This window comes from Benincasa hispida, chromosome 3, assembly GCF_009727055.1.
Source record: "Benincasa hispida cultivar B227 chromosome 3, ASM972705v1, whole genome shotgun sequence".
Taxonomy (NCBI): domain Eukaryota; kingdom Viridiplantae; phylum Streptophyta; class Magnoliopsida; order Cucurbitales; family Cucurbitaceae; genus Benincasa; species Benincasa hispida.
Window position 1 is genome coordinate 46,014,770 of NC_052351.1, and position 16,918 is coordinate 46,031,687.

At 31.5% G+C, this 16,918-nt stretch overlaps 2 protein-coding genes across 3 annotated transcripts; one reads left to right on the forward strand and one right to left on the reverse strand.

The window, feature by feature from the left end:
- The first annotated feature begins 2,689 nt into the window (after positions 1–2,689).
- Positions 2,690–6,468, forward strand: LOC120073857 (probable serine/threonine-protein kinase nek3). The gene is made up of 6 exons (XM_039026742.1): positions 2,690–2,857; positions 3,050–3,262; positions 3,375–3,495; positions 4,492–4,606; positions 4,824–5,756; positions 5,873–6,468. The coding sequence occupies exons 2-6, from the start codon at positions 3,115–3,117 to the stop codon at positions 6,107–6,109; spliced, it is 1,554 nt and encodes a 517-aa protein (XP_038882670.1). The 5' UTR covers positions 2,690–2,857; positions 3,050–3,114; the 3' UTR covers positions 6,110–6,468.
- Positions 6,279–10,224, reverse strand: LOC120073858 (clathrin light chain 2-like). 2 transcript variants are annotated; one of them, XM_039026744.1, is made up of 4 exons: positions 9,701–10,224; positions 8,689–8,842; positions 7,239–7,634; positions 6,279–6,407 (listed from the first exon to the last, which is right to left on the reverse strand). In XM_039026744.1, the coding sequence occupies exons 1-3, from the start codon at positions 10,051–10,053 to the stop codon at positions 7,248–7,250; spliced, it is 894 nt and encodes a 297-aa protein (XP_038882672.1). In that variant the 5' UTR covers positions 10,054–10,224; the 3' UTR covers positions 6,279–6,407; positions 7,239–7,247. The 2 variants fall into 2 exon arrangements, with proteins under 2 accessions (XP_038882672.1, XP_038882671.1); XM_039026743.1 differs by lacking the exon at positions 6,279–6,407 and having other exon boundaries at positions 6,948–7,634; positions 9,701–10,223.
- Between the last annotated feature and the right edge of the window lie 6,694 nt (positions 10,225–16,918).

A 16,918-nucleotide genomic window follows, 5' to 3' on the forward strand; every position in this document is an offset into this window, starting at 1 on the left:
AACTTATGACTACATTAATTGTTTTCTTATAAGGATTGTTTTTAAATATAGGAAAATGAACGAACTTATTTATAAATATAACAAAATATTATTGTCTATCAGAGTATCATTGATAGACAGTGACATTTTGCTATATTTAAAAATATTTTTAGTAGTTTTGTCATTTAAAATAATTACCCTACTTGTAATCAAGTAAACAATTAATTTTGACCTCTATTTACAAAATTGGTAAATTAAACACATATATTTAATTTTTGGACATTGATTATTCTACATATTCAAAGTTCAGACACAAGTATTAATTATCTCATATATTTAATATTTATACTATAAAACAATATCTTCCATCCAAACAAATCCTAAATTTAGTATAAAGTTTGTGTTTATGAGGTAATTTTTTTTTAATGAATTTTATCAACTTTATATATTTAACATTTACACCACCAAACACCTCATCTTGCTCAAAATCAACTTTTCCTGCAATCGTTATATTATATAGGTATCGATATTAAATAATAAAGTTAACCCTAATTCAAAATTATTAGATATAAAATTAAAAATTTAAGAATCTATTAAAAAAATTTTAAAATATAATAATCAGATAAAACATATCTTAGAAATTTCAGGGACTTATTTAATACTTTTAAAATAATGTGAATAAAATAAACACTACTTCTATTATATATATATATATATATATATAAAAGGCTCTATTTGATAGTAATTTTATTTTGGAGTTTTTTTGTGCAGCTGAACCAAAATTGAGAGGAAGAGGGGAGGGTGATTCAGATTTACCATACTTTTTGAAAATGACGTTTTTTGACCTTTTGTTGACATCAAATTCGAAAAAAATTACCAAAAACGAATCTTGCACACTTGGAATGACTTTTCTTGCTCTCCACTCTCGCACTCTAAAAAATGAATCTCGTGCATGTAAAACGGACTTTCTTGCTCTTGCAGTCTCGCTCTCTTACTCTTGCTCTCTTTTCTCTCACATATCGCTCTCCTCTCTCTTTTTCTCACAATCATGCTTTCCGAGGCATGATCTCGCTTTGTAACACAAATTGAATAGAGAGAGAAGAAGAAGGCAATCAAAGCTGTTCGTGTGAACTCACTAGCATTGTTGCATGGTTTCGTCGAAGTTTATGTTTATAAGGTATTTTTAAAAATTTTATCAAATTTATATATTTAAAATTTACACTACCAAACACATAATCAATCTCAAAATTAGATTTTCATGTAATCGTTATATTATATAGGTAGCAACATTAAATAATAGGGTTAATCATATTCAAAAGTATTTAGATACAAAATTGAAAATTTTAAATTTTATTAAAAACTTTTTAAAATATAATGATTAGATAAACATAACTTTAAAATTTCAAGGACTTATTTAAAACTTAAAAAAAAATGTGAGTACAATATACACTACTTCCATTAGAAAAAAGAAAAACATAATTTCAAAAGAATAAGCTCTATTAGGTAATAATTTTATTTTTAATTTTCTATTTTTTTTTAAAATTTTGCTTTCCTATGGTTTCATGGTCTCTAAAAAATTCATCGGAGGTTTTAGCCAAAAAGTTTAGTTTGGATGTTAAAAATATTTTTGGGCATAAATAACAAAACAATGAAATTCATGGAGTAAGTCTCTAAGTTTTTCAAAAATAAAAAATAAAAAAAGAACAAACATATATCATCAAACTCTTCTAGAAAAAATGTCATCAAACGAAACTCTTGAAATCAAATTTTAGATCATTTTTCTTTCTAACTCTGATATCAATTTATATTTCTAAATTTGAGAGTTATATCAATTTAAATTATAAACTTTGGTTGATATATCAATTTATTCTCTCTATTATATTTTGTTAATATAAAAACGTGTGAGATTTGTAATATTATCGATTAAATCCAAACATTTATAAACAAACCTATCTAGGATATGAGTTAAAATTTCCTTTAAAAATCATTCATGGAGTTTAATTGATAAAATTATTAATCTCATACAATCATGACGTTTATTCAAACAAAATGTAATAAAAGGTGAAAATTGATACAATTACAAAAGTTTAATTTTAAATTAATACAATTAGTTCGTGATTTTAATTGATACATCTCTCAAAAGTTTAGAAGTATAATTTGACATTTTTCTTCAAGTTAAAATACCATTTTGATCTACATACTTTGAGACTTTTTCATTTTTATCTGTTTTCAAATGTTCAAATTTAGTCAATGTCCTTTCAATAAAGCTTAAATTTAATTATTTAATTATTTATTTATTTTTAAAATAAAAAAATCTATTAGCATTTTCACCTTAAATTTTAGAACTACATTAACATATTAGATTTTTTTTTGACATGAGCATTATTATTATTTAACCAATTCTTATCCAAATAACTTTAAAAGACTAAATTTAATATGGCTGTTCTTAAATATAATAAAATAAATCAATTTATTTATAAATATAGAAAAATGTCGGATAAACGGTGATAGTGATAGATGATAGTACCTATAGTTTTGGATTTAGTAAAGAGCCTAAAATTGAAAATGATATTTTAACATTTCCCTTATTATTAACACGGCTCCACGTACGCGTACCGAAATAATTCAAAATCAGCTTATTTTCGATTTTAATAATTATTTAAAAATATTTTCTAAAAAAATATTATTTTTAAATAATCTGAACGGCCACATGGGGGGCGAAGCCGCGGAGTGCTGAGTTAGTGAGATACTTCAAAAACTCAGCGATACCGAAGCAAAGAAGAAGATTCACCCAAAATCAATTCTGAACAAAATCTCATCATTCCATTTCTATTTTCTGATCAAATCTCCACCGGAGCATCGCCGGCGACGACAAATGGTAATCACTGTACTTCCATCCCTATGTTTCATGTGATGTAGTTAGTCTCTGATTGTAATCGTCTCTCTTTTGTTTGACTCGTTGGTTTTTAGTCAGATCTGTTCGTCTCCTCAATGTAGAAGAGAGGAGCGAAGTTTCTGTGTGATTTGTTTTTTGACCTGTGGTTTTGGCTGTTTTTGATCAAATCCTCAGATTCGGACTTGAGTTTCGGACAAAGGATCGACGGAATCGTACTGTTATTAGTTAGAATACCTGAAATGTTCACAAACGAGACGGACGGAGAGGTCGTAATGTTGCTCGATATGCGAACGGTTGAGAAAGAGATGGATAGTGACAATCTACTGAATCGGAGCTATTCGGAGGATCTTGATCCTAATTTGGAAACTGTGCCGTTTTCCGGTTCCGGTCAGTCGTTTTTCCTTCCTGCAGTTTTAGAATTTTTATCAAAGTTTATCTTCAATCAGCTTCTTAGACGATTTTGGCATGATTTTGGCATTTTCTGATTCGTAAACTGCAGAAGCTAATAATAATGGTGGATGTTCACCTGTCTCCAAGAATATTGTATCACCTATTCCACCGCGGAAGATCAGAACGGAGGATTTTATGGATTCAGAAAATGAAAAATCTGATTACGACTGGTAAGTAAATTACATTTGCTCTGATTTCATGTCTCGGTGATGAAGTAGCTTTCATGTTCAATTTGTTGTATATGAAATTTAAATACGAATTATTTGCAATCTAAGAGTAGCATTGATTGGTACGGTAGGGTCGCATGTTGTTCATTAACGGATGCTTTTTTCAAATAATTTTGAAGAATTCATGTAGCATTAGGGAAGTAAACAGTACCTCACTGTGTTTTCTGGTCCTACAAGAACCTAAATAATGCGCCTGGTTCTTGTTTTCTTCTTCTACATGTGGTTCTAATACGTCGTCTTTGTCAGCGAGATTCCCTTTTATTTTACCCATTAAAGCGGAATGAAATATTTGAAGAGACCAAAAGACGACACATGAAAGTCATTTTGTTCCTCAACGTTATCATTCCCCTTTCTTCTTTTTTAGGAGAATAAAACAGAGCTTTGTTACCTTTGCCCTTTTTTTCACGTATATTGTGTACTTCCCTTTAGCTTTATTTAAAGGCTTTCACGGGACAATCGATATCTTCAACCGCTTCGTTTCTTTCTAAAAAAAACCTTGAACGTTTAAAAATGAAGAAAGTGATATTTGAATTTCTTTGCTAATTTCAACAAAATTATCACCAGCCCCTTTTAAACTTTTAGATAATTTAAAATAATAAAATGGGTAATGCTCTAAGTGTACTTTTTCATGTATAAGAAACAATAACTCTCCTTTATAACGATAATGATTTCATGATTCGAGAGCCCCACCTCCCCTGTTCTGAAACACTTCACAAATTTGCAAAGGCTTAGAGAAAACCTTAGGGAAAATAAGTACCAAAACATTAATAGATCCCTTCAGTGATGTGGTTGTAGATGTGGCCAATGTTTGGCTATTATTATTGATATGAGCACAGTTATTATAAATTTGGATGTTAATTCCTTAGTTGAATTATAATACTTTTAAAGTGTTCGTTGCTATCTAATTGACTATTCATTGTAATCTCTTCTGTTTCTCAGGCTCCTCACACCACCTGGGACCCCACTTTTTCCATCAATGGAGACGGAATCACAGAAAAATGCAACGAATAAGAATGATATGCTGAATTCTCGTTCCACTGCTCTGAAACCTAGGGTAAGAGCACTAAAAAAATTTGACAAACCAATGAATTACTGCAAAATGAATACTTATCTATGCATGTGGTGATAGGAAAATCAGATTCTACAAGATTTTTCTTTGGAGATGTCTTGTAGACAAATATTTAACCTCCCACCTTCGATCAAATCTGAAGAAGTTGCAACTCAATTTCCCAATTTACATTTCATATCCTTTACACCTTTTTGGGTTGCAGCTCGTAAACATCCAGGAAGATTGTAACTCAGTGAGTAACATTACATCCAAGCATCCGAATTTGCAATCTGGACAACTGAATTCTTCATGTGCTAGCAACAAAAAGCCATCATCAAAGACTTCTTCAGCTACTGCTTCCAGATCTGCGACACCAACTTCACGCCCAACATTAACTAAAAGTACGAAGCCTTCAAGATCAGCCACACCAACTTCTCGAGTTAACGCTAAAGCTTTGGCACCTTCGGTGAGATCTTCAACACCTTCAAAAACTACTGCTCGGCCATCAACACCAACTGAAAGATCCGTGTCAACTACAAAGCAAACATCAAGATCAGCGACACCTAATCGTTGTCCATCAAAGCCAACATGTTTGTCTATCGTATCACGTCCCCATGGCCAGTCGTCTTCAACATCAAAATTTTCAGCTAGAAGTTCTAGTAATCCAAGACCTTCACGGGGCACCTTTCCATCCATTAAAACCAGACCTTCAAAACCCTCCGAGGCGCCAAATTTCCCACTTGATGAAGCTGCACGTCCAATGCCCGAAAGGCCGGCTTCAGCCACCAAGGGAAGACCAATTGCAGCCGATAGTGCTAAATCATCATCTGGTAGGACTATGTCCAATGGGAAAACTAGACAGAAACCAAGCTCTCCTTCGAAGCAACTTGCCTCAAACGGAAGTAGTGCATATAACAGTGGCAAAGTATTTCCATTCAAGCAAAGAATACGTTCCTCTGACGATAATGAGGTTAGCCCTGTGGTCATGGGGACAAAGATGGTTGAAAGGGTAGTGAACATGAGAAAACTTGCCCCTCCGAAACAAGGCGAGTACCGCCCGAGCATTGGTGATCCTACCAGCAAGTCCTCTGCTGACATCTCTGGCTTCGGAAGGACACTTTCAAACAAATCACTAGATATGGCTTTGAGGCACATGGTATTTATCCCCCTCTCCCTTCCATTTCTCTGTTCAATATAACATTGTAGTACTTGATTGCGATGACTCGTTTCAACGCTGCTATATGTAATTCAACGTGGACTCTTCTTATACAGGATATAACACGAAGCATTTCGGGCAAAGTACGCCCGGTGATTACAAAAATTCAGGCTTCCTCCATGAACAATGGCAGTTCAAGGTCTGCAAAAGTTGGAATGACTGGAGTTTCAGACTCTCCCCTTGCTACAAGCAGCAATGGCAGTTCAGCACCAAGCGCATGGAGTAGTTCGATTCGTCTAGATGACAGTGAGACTGAAGACAACGAGCCTGCCGTGGAGATGGTCTCATCATAGGAAGCTCCTTCTCTCCCGGCCAGCAATGTTGGCTACATTACCAGGTTCTTCCAACTGCCAACTTTTCGCCGTATAGCTCATGGATCCGTTCTAAAGGAGGGTTTGTTGTAGGGAAGCAAATACATTGTAGTTATGTACAATTTATCAAAGATTAGTGTCATAGTAATTGTATGGATCTTCTATGATTTAAGAGAATAGTTTGTTCTGAAGAGAAAAGAAATCGTATTCTAGTTAATGAATTTGAAGAGATCCTTCAGATGAGATTTGTTGCTACGTTGTTGGGATCTCCATTGTATGGCTGCTTCAAATAGCCAACCAAATAACATTCTGTTATATAATTTTATTTTTGTTAAAAAGCACTTAGTCTCCGAAATTTCATAAGAATCAAATTTAGAGAATGATTTAATTACATCATACTTTCAAATTTATAACAATTTAATCATTGAATTTAAATATATAACAACTTTATCTCTATTTTTAAATTTTGTAACAATTTAATGAGATTTTTTTTTTACCTATGTACATGGAAAAGTGATTAGGGACTGAATGACTAACCAATAAACAACAAATTTTGAATCTTTGCATAATAATTAAAAAAATAGACTAAATCATGATACAAATTAAATTGTTAAAAATTTAAAATATATAGACTAAATCATTACACTAATAAAAATTTAGAATTAAATTTATTTTTTAATCTTTCCTTCTTATTTGAGAAAGACTTTTATAAACGTATATACATATACATATACATACATATACATATAGAAACAATTTTTTTACACATCAAAATGTCATCTCTATCTCATCAATCTTCCAACTTCCAAGTTCTACAATATGTACAAATGCATTAACACTATTCCATTGATTGTATATCACAAAAACAGCATAAAAATATTCACAGAACAAGAGAAAATTAAGCAGTCAAAACCATCCATAATCCACCAAAACCAAGCACTAATTAGGATTTTTGTAGCTTTTTGTGGCTCTACCTACAAATATTGCTAGATTTTTTTAGAGATTTATTTACTAATTACTATATAACTGACTATTATTAGACATCAAGATCCATGATATAGCTAGTGTTTCTAAACATACATAACAGGGAGTATATAATATATATATATACCAGCCAATTTCAGCCAAAAGTTGTACCCTCAGAAGTTGCAACAGCAGCAGTTCTTGAAGTTGCCAAACCCGAACCGGCAGCCGAGGTCATGCCAGCAGCAGAAGAATCCTTTTTCGATTCGGATTTAGGTTCTACTGGTGGTGGTGGTGGTTGTTTAGGCTTCATATGAAGAGGGGTATTGTGCTTGAGTTTCAATTGTATTTGACGCATTCTCGAGAGATCGGTCGGTTTCCCGGGCTTTGGACCTTGAATAACAACAATAGCAGGCTTCTTCTCCTTGTCTTTCTTCCCCCTTTGTTCAATGGTTGGAACCTCATTGGGGATTAGTTCTGCAATTGCCTTCCAATAGTTCTTATCAGCTTCAGCATGGAACTTCTCTTGATTTGCTAGATATTGCTGTCATTTTAAGTTCAAATATGGTAAGATTTATGAAGCATGAAATGGGAAATATGCACAAGGCAAAGAAGAATAATCAAAATTGAGCTGTTAGAAGAAGAAAAACTAAGAAAAAGGTTAGAATTCAATGGTTTCACCTTTTGCTTTGTTGAGACTACTTATTTTCCAATAAGACAGACTATATCAAATATTAGGCTCAAATGACCACATAAATATATTTTATATAGCAAAACCTCACACAATAATGTCAACATCCTCATTGACTTAAACTCTTGGACCTGTTGGTAATTTAAATATGATACCAAAATAGTAAATTTTTAGTTCACATATCTAATCATTTTTCCCAATTGATGTTAAGAGTCGAGTCATAGGCCTTATCAATCAAATCAACATCCAATCGCGCACGCACGAGGGAGTGTTGAGAATATATCATAGAGTTAAAATCTAGACTAGATTACGAAAGAAATATCTCAAAACTTTTCTTTTGTTTATAAAATATCTACGTTCTTTCAAAAGTTGCAATATCATTCTTGTCCTTTCATAAACATTTCAAAACTTCTTTGGAGTAGAAATCTTTAGACCGTTGAACGAAAATTGAGACTTGAAACGATGAGTTGTGACCCAAACATGTTGCATTGTTCCAAGTCACCAACAAATCTTTTTGATTCTCAATTTCCATAAAAAAAAAATCTAAAGAATTTCTAATCGAAAGATAGTTTTGAAACATTTATAAAAGGTTATGAATAATATTGCAACTTTTGAAAGAATAAAATTATTTTTAAAAGAAAAGGCAAAGTTGAAGAGTATTTATTGTGATTTAGCCTAAAATCGAAATCTCAACCACAAGAAAGGTTAGAATCAAAAGAAGGCATACTTCATTTCAACATTTCATTCAACATCCATTATAGATTCAAAAGCCAAATCAATTCAACATCCCACAAAATAAAAATAACTTTTGTTTTTCATTCTATGTTTAGAGAAAATCAAGAAGAGTTTTCAGTATATAATGGGAAAAATTTAATGAAATTGTAGGAGTTTAGTTAGACATTCTCACCTTCTCCTTATCCCTATTAGAAGTTTTGGTATTATCAAGAGCAAGCTTGCGCCTCCTGTAGAATTCAATTTTATACTGATCAGCCTCATCAATTATCTCTTCCAACAGCTCCTTCTCCCTCTTCAACTTTTCTTCCAATCGAATCGCATTCAATCTGCCATTCACGACGTAATACATCTTAAAGTATTGATATAATTAAATTTACTATAACCCATCAACTTAAGTTTTTAGATTTAGAAGTAACTTGATATCATAGTAGAAAATCTTGTATTCGAAGTTGAAAAAAACATCGAAAGTTAATCCAAATAAAAAAACTACTTCGAACCAATTAATTTCTTAAAAACCCAAGTTTTGGAAACTAAAAAAAATAGTGTTTAAAAACTTGTTTATATTTTTAAAATTTGGCTAAGAAATCAAATTTTAGTTTGGAAAGATGAAAACTATAGCAAAGAAGTGGTAAGAAAACTATTTTAGAAACCAAAAACTAAAAACCAATGCCTCATTTGATAATCATTTTATTTTTTAAAATTAAGTCTATAAACATTCATTCCATCTCTAGGTTTCTTGACTTTGTTATCTATTTTCTACCAATGTTTTCAAAACAAAGTCAAATTTTTTTTTAAAAGAACAGTTTTTTTTTTTTTTAATTTAACTAATAATTCAACTCTTAATTATCTTGAAAGTATATTATGAAATGGTTAGAAAATAAACACAATTTTCGAAAACTAAATTCAAATATTTCGAAATATCCAAATGGGCCCAAGTGTTGGAGTTCACACAGAAACAGTAAGTATAATAAGAATAAAATTTCTTCAATGCACAAAAATTACTCATAGTTCATCCGTAAGATGACTGCAAAATTGTAATTCAGTTCATAAGCACAACGATTTAATAATCTCAGTAAGAGCTTACAACTCTGAAGATTCCGATTGCTCTTTAATTCACAGATTTTGATTTCAAAAAGTCATGTCAAAAATCTTACAATCGCAAAGAAGTTCAACAGTTTTCTCACCTGCGCCACTCCCTTAAAGGAAATCCTTCCTCCGGTTCCATCGCCGTCGGAGACGAGAGGATCGGGCCGTCCGATTCGCCATAACCTCCATCAAAACCCTTCCCGTTCTGCTGCGGCGAGAAACTCGAGAATCCTCCATCCGCCGAGAAATTCGTAGGCGGAGTCGGCGAAAGGTCGTCTCCTTGGTTGTATGCCATATTTCCGAAGATCGGTGACGAATCGCCGGCAGAGTCGGCGGCGGACTCGGTTTCGAAAGTAGAAAAGGTTTCGAATCGTTGTGAAGCGAGGCGAGGTTCGAATCCGATGGTGCCGTCGTCGAACGAAGGAGGAGGCGTTCCGGCGAAGGTTGACATGGCGTCGGCGTGATCTGCTTCTTCCTCCGGCGACGGTCAACAGTCGATCAATCTTTCTGCGCGAATGTTTCTCTGCAGCTTCGCGACCGTTTCCGGTCGTTATTATAAGAAATGGAAAAAGACTTTGACGGCGTTAATCTCCCGCTACAGATACCTCCAAGTTTTTTTTTTTTACAATTTTTTTTCCTTTCAGGCATACGAAACAAAGACAATGTGAGAATACTATCTAAAAAAAATGTTCTTTTCGAACGAAAGAAAAATCTTGAGAGGATGTCAAAACTACGAAAGAGTGGGCAACTTTATTCACTCTTGGAAAATATGACAAAAACATAGGACATTTACAAAATTACCAAAAAAAAATAATGTCGTTAACAAAAATCATAATTTCAAACAAGGAGGAAGTCGTCCATTTGATGAGATTGATAACCTCCATCAAATCAGACTCAACCTTTAGCCAAGGGTTGGACTCTCTCCATTCCTGATCGATCACTTTCACACCCTCTAAGACGGCGTTAGCTTCCAACAACTTAACACCACCCCTCCTCTAGGTAAATTTGCAACTAGTTAACATGATATATGACCATTTGGTTTTTAAGTAATTTCAAACTTAGTTCCTCATGTTTGTAGAATATTTTCGTATGGTTCCTAACATTTTAAGGGAGTGAAATGTTGACTAGATCGACTACTAACCTCTTCTTTCTTTTAGTTGAGCTCAATTATATCGAACCTATCACGCTCGACTATTTTAAGTGGATAGTTTATTATATGTATGGATGTAGATATTAATTATAAATTGATGGCATGTTAATTATATATGATTCATTTGAAATTCAATTAAAAATTAATTTAAAAACATAAAATCAAAGTTAATATAACTCAATTGACATCAAAATGTGTTTGTGTCTAGGAGATCTGTGATTTGAATCCCCTACTTCTATTGTATTACAAAAAAGTTTAAAAAGAAAAAAACTTAAGAAAAGTTAAAATAAAATGTAGGTCAACACAGTCAATTAATATAGTTAATAATAAAATTTGTTAAACATTAAGCCTCATTTAATGATCACTTTGGCCCTGTAACCATTTCGTTTTTTGTTATAGTTTTATAGAATTAAGCTTATTTCCATCCCATTTCTTATCATAATTTGCATCTTTCCTAACTATAATGATTGAATTCTTAAATTTTAAAAACAAAATTTTAAAAGCTATTTTTTTTTGTTTTCAAATTTTGGCTACCATGGGTAAAAGGTAGATACAAATGCAGAAATTTGGAGGTGAAAGTAATGTTTAAAGGCTTAATTTTTAAAAACAAAAATAAAAAATAAAATGATTACTAAACGAGACCTTCATTATTTGTTTTTTGTTTTTAAAATTTTAGTTTATAGATAAAAATTCCAATTAATATGTTCCAACGCTTTGAAAACATTCTCAAAATCTAAACCGAATTTTGATTATTAAAAAAATAGTTTTTAATCTTTATTTTCTTTTTGAAAAATTGGGCTAAAAATTCTAATCTTTTTGTAGGAATGATAAAAATATGCTATAGAGATTTATAAAATGTAAGCATACTTTTTTAATAAATGGAATGGTTATCATTTAGGTAAGGAATAAATAGATCTAATGATGGCTAATTTTGTAATTTAACTTTTTCACTTTATTTTATCTTTTCTGACAAGGATGGACAATATTTTTTTTAATTTATTTTGGAGTAACTAGGCGAATAAATCAAACATAGAACTATATATAAAATATATTTTGTCCTATAGAAGACTTCTCCTTTTGCTTTTTCGCTCATTATTTTATTTATTTATGTATTTTAAGGTAATTTATTTATGTATTTTTATCGTCTCGTTTGATAATCAGTTTATTTTTAGCCTTTTACTTTTTAAAATTAAGTCGATAGACTATTTTCACTTTTAAATTTTTTCATTTGTTATCTATTTTTTACGATTAAAAAATCAAGTCAAATCTTGAGAACTAAAAAAAAGTTGTTTTGAAAAAGTTGTTTTTATTTTTTAAATTTAACTATTGTATTTAAGAAAAATGTGGATGCTATAAGTTTAATTTTAAAAAACAAAAATAAAAAAACCAAAGGACTATCGAAAGAACTTCAAATGTTATTAGTTTCTAGTTTTTTTTTGTCCTCCTTTTTAATAATGATATTCCTCCAGGCAAATAATAAATATATAAATTAAAATTTTTATAATGAAATATTTCGTCCAATGGACGTACATAGAAATTATAATTTTATTATTTGATAGGTAAACTTTTGTACGTAAAGAAAAAAAGTATAATTTTGAAATTAAAAAAAAAATGTATTATTTCTCTCTAATGAATGATACGGAATATTATTTAGAGCCAGCTAGATACTTTTAAGCTCTCTCAAAGTGTTAAAGTTGGTTTTCTTTTTCTTCTTTGATAATATGTGGTGAGAGATTGATCGCATAAATTTATATCACTCGAACTACGAAGTCAAATTATGAATTATTATCTTTTATTAGACTTAGGGGGGAAAAAACTTTTTTTGACCTTCGAGTTTTCAGTATAGTTTCTATTTGGTCACCAAAATGAGTATAACTTAATTGGCATTAAGTTTGAATTATCAATCTCAAAGTCAGAGGTTTGCTTTCTCATTCTACATTTTGTCCAAAAAAAAAACATTTATATTTGATCATTAGGTTTCAAAATATTGTTTCAGGAAATAAAGTTCACTTTCCGTAATTGATGTTAATTTTTATTAATTATTTTTTAAAAAATATCACAATTATTTTAAATTTAGTAATTGAAAGATAACGCTAAGACTAAAAGTGATCATTAGTGAAACTCGGTGTAAAAGCGTAAAATATTGGAATATAGAAAATATATTGAAACTAAACTCAAAACTCAGGATAAAAAATATACAACATTTTATATTCTAAGGATTAAATAGAAATTAAATTCAAAATTTAGGAGTAAAATTGTAAAATCTTAAAATGTTTGGACTAAATCGAAATTAGACTCTAAATCTGCAGACCAAAATAAAATTTGAAAAATCACTTACATGAATTTTCTTAGACAATGATACATTTATTATATAAATATAACCAAGTTTTCCCCACATGTATTACTACTTTTTCTTTCCATTTTGTAATTGAATGTGAGTTAAAAGGGTCGAAAATTTCAAACATTCGATATTTAAGAAAGTTTATATATATGCACAACTTAGTTGAATAAGATATTATGATCTTATCGATTATTTTATATATAAGTATATTATATNTATATATATATATATATATATATATATACACACACAAATAATGATTATCAAATATACGAGAGATAAAAAAAAAAAAAACACGAGATCGTAAATAATACTTATTTTATTAGACTAGTAAACTAAAACTAAGATTAAAAAAAGATTAACAAATAAGATATCCCTAATTATACCACTTTATATGAAGTGGAATTATTTTCCACTTCATAATATGATTTAGTCTTGACTAATCATTCTTATTGAACTTGGCATTCTTTGTATTTTCTTCCTCTTGGAGATGAACAATAGGAATCATATACATATTTCCTCTTCACATTCTCATAAGCTTGGTTGTTGTTTGGAATTCAATTCCCACTTATCTCTTCTATTCCATGAAAATGTCTCTGAGTCACATTGATTTCCAAAAGTATAACCAAGAATGTCAATTTGCATAAAAATTGTTATTAATATTATCTAATTAATTTTAGTAAAAAATAATTTAACTTGTGACAATTTTTAATTGAGCAACTAACTGATTTGCACAAAGATAGGTGCAGTTCAGATAATACCTATGTATTTTTTATTTAAAATTTATGAAAATGCAGTGACTAAAATCAGACATTTAAAAGTATCGTATTTAATTTAACACATTTCAAAATATAGGGACTAAAATAAAACTTAATTTAGGATCAGCGAGTTGTTATTAACTTACACAATGTCATGAAAATTCCAAAGAATCCCATAGTCATGAAATGTTAAGGTGGGATCAAACCATAGATGAAGTCTTTCCTCTCTTCCTCCAATGTCATTGGCAAAAATCGTGGTTTGTAAGGTATATAATGGACCATCTGTTTCCAATAATTCAAAGTCTATCTCATCATGAACATTGCCTTCTGAACTTGAATGTAATTGCACCCATCATACCACATAAAAAAAATTAGGTTAAAATATTAGTTCGATATCTGTGTTTTTGAAGTTTTTTCAATTTTAGTTTTCATACTTCAAATAAATCTTAAATTTAGTCTTTTAAAGTTAATTTTTTTCGACATTAGTCAAATATTAACAATAACCACAGAAATATAATATGTGAACATGTTCTCAAAATTTGTAAAAATACTAAGGGGCATTTGGGCCTCTATTTGTAGTTGGACAGGTGGGCTATAATAGCCCAACAACGTTTGGGGCTCCAACTAAAATAGTTGGAGCCCAAATCTCACTTAAGTGCTCAATTATTTTGGTTTGTTTCCTCACTCTACCTTGTTTTCCTTACTTCTGTTAGTGCTCGATTATTTTACTTCGATTAATTGATCCTCATGGCTGGTCACACGTTCCTCGATGCACGGTCACTCGATACCCAACTTCATGGTCACTCGATACAGCTGCAATTGACACGTGTGTACTCGATCATATCGACGTCATACTCGATGCTCAATTACTTTATACTCAATTATTTTGAATTCAAAACACATTTGAAGGTCACTCGATGCGCTTGCAATCGGCACGTGTATACTCGATCATATCAACGTCATATTCGATGCTCGATTACTTTATACTCAATTATTTTGAATTCAAAACCCGTTTGAAGGTCACTCGGTACCTAGCTTCATGGTCACTAAATACGCCTGCAATAGACACGTGTATACTTGATCATATCAGCGTTATACTCAATGCTCGATTACTTTATACTCGATTAGTTTGAATTCAAAACCCATTTGAACATGTTACATGATACTTGATTATTTTGCCCCTATTTCAATTATTTTCCTTACTCTCTCTCGTTTTTCTTACTTCAATTAGCACTCAATTATTTTGTTCTATTTCCTTCCATCTATTCTCCTTACGGTTTCACCATTGTTCCCGATCGACATTGTTCCTAGTGGGTTTTGGAGCTTCCTCTTCTCCATTCCTGCCAATCGACTGCCAGTGTGGTTCTCTTTGGTCGAATTTGACTTCGTAGCTCTAGACTATGATATGTTTGGTAGTCTAGATCTATGTTTTTCTTTAGATTCGTAACCCGTCCTCTTTCATCTTGCCGTTCTGAATGCCACTGTCGCTCCTCCTTTACCTTGCCGCTTATTTCAATTCTCTTTGCTCTTTTTGCTCCAAACGAGGGTTTCCCCTTGCCACTTCTTTCGGTTCTCCAATCTTTTATGTTGTCCCTCTTGTCTACCTGAGTCCGAATCGTACAACCATGTTGGAGCTTATATCTTGCTTGGTAAGGGATGGAGATCCTCGTTTGGAGCATGGTAGAGGATGGAGGATAGTGTTCGGATATTGGTAGGGTTACCATATCTAATGATAAGTCTTCTTTCTCTTCACCAGCCAATGATGAGCCACTGTATATTTTTTTTCCTTCCTTTTTTTTTTTGACAAAATGTAAGCTTATTTTACTCTATGCTTGATTTCAGTGTTTTGTTCTTGGTCTTTGATTATCGATCTCTGATGATCAATGTATCTGTTCTGTTCAATAACTGTTTTTGTCTGATTATCGGTCTCTATGCTTGATTTTAGTGTTCTAGTCTATTCTTGGTATATGATTATTGGTTTGTGATTATCGGTCTTTGATTATTTTGCCCCTATTTCGATGACTCTTTTTCCATTACTATTGTCCTTGGTATATGATTATTGGTCTCTAGTTATCGGTCTTTGATTATTTTGCCCCTGTTTTGATGACTCTTTTTGCATTGCTACTATTCTTAGTCATTGATTATTGATCTTTGATTATCGGCCTTTGATTATTTTGCTACTATTTCAATGACTCTTTTTGCACTACTTTTATTCTCAATCTTTGATTATTGGTTTTTTATTTTTGGTCTTTGATTATTTTGCTACTATTTCAATGACTCCTTTTGTATTGACCCTAATGATCAATGTATCCGATTTACCATGATACTGGTAGCTCAACACATGTACTCTTTACCTGCTTATGCATTCATAGCACTGTCTATATTAGAAATGTGTTAAGTTCTGGTTTTGACCTGGTTGGCATAGAACTCTAAGATGTTCTTAAAGTGTTAGAGAAGAGTCCAGAAGAGGAGAGGCATCATATTATCTGAAATTCAGAACGGCTTAAGAAAGAATTTCATTGTTTTGAGGCTGGTTCTTACTGTCTAAGTATAATACTAGGATAGTTAATTGTTTGTTGGCTTCCTTGTTTTCTTTTTCCCAATCTCATTGTAACTATGTCATAACTCTTGTTTGATTCCTAACTTGTTTGGTTTACCCTAGTTTGATTGCAAGTAATAGTTTTTAGAGTAGTGGTTTGCAAGTACCTTGTTGATGTGATTGACAGTAGTGAATTGATGTGTTTGGTTCTCAATCTCAATGGTACACTATTCACTTTATTTCACTAGGCGTGGTTTCCAAGGTGTACTTATTACCATAGGTACACCTAAACTTGATCTACTCATGAATGAGAACTATTTTTAAGGTACACCTCTTTTCCTACTCATGGCCTACCCATTAATGAGACCTAAACTTTGATCTACCCATGAATGAGACTTACTTATTTCCAAGATATACTTTATTTCTCTTCTCTTTAATGAAACATCTTTTCCTTACAACTATGAGGACAATCATATCTTCACCACACCATTGTTGGTAAGGTCCTTCCCCCTCCTTTTTTTTTGTGTT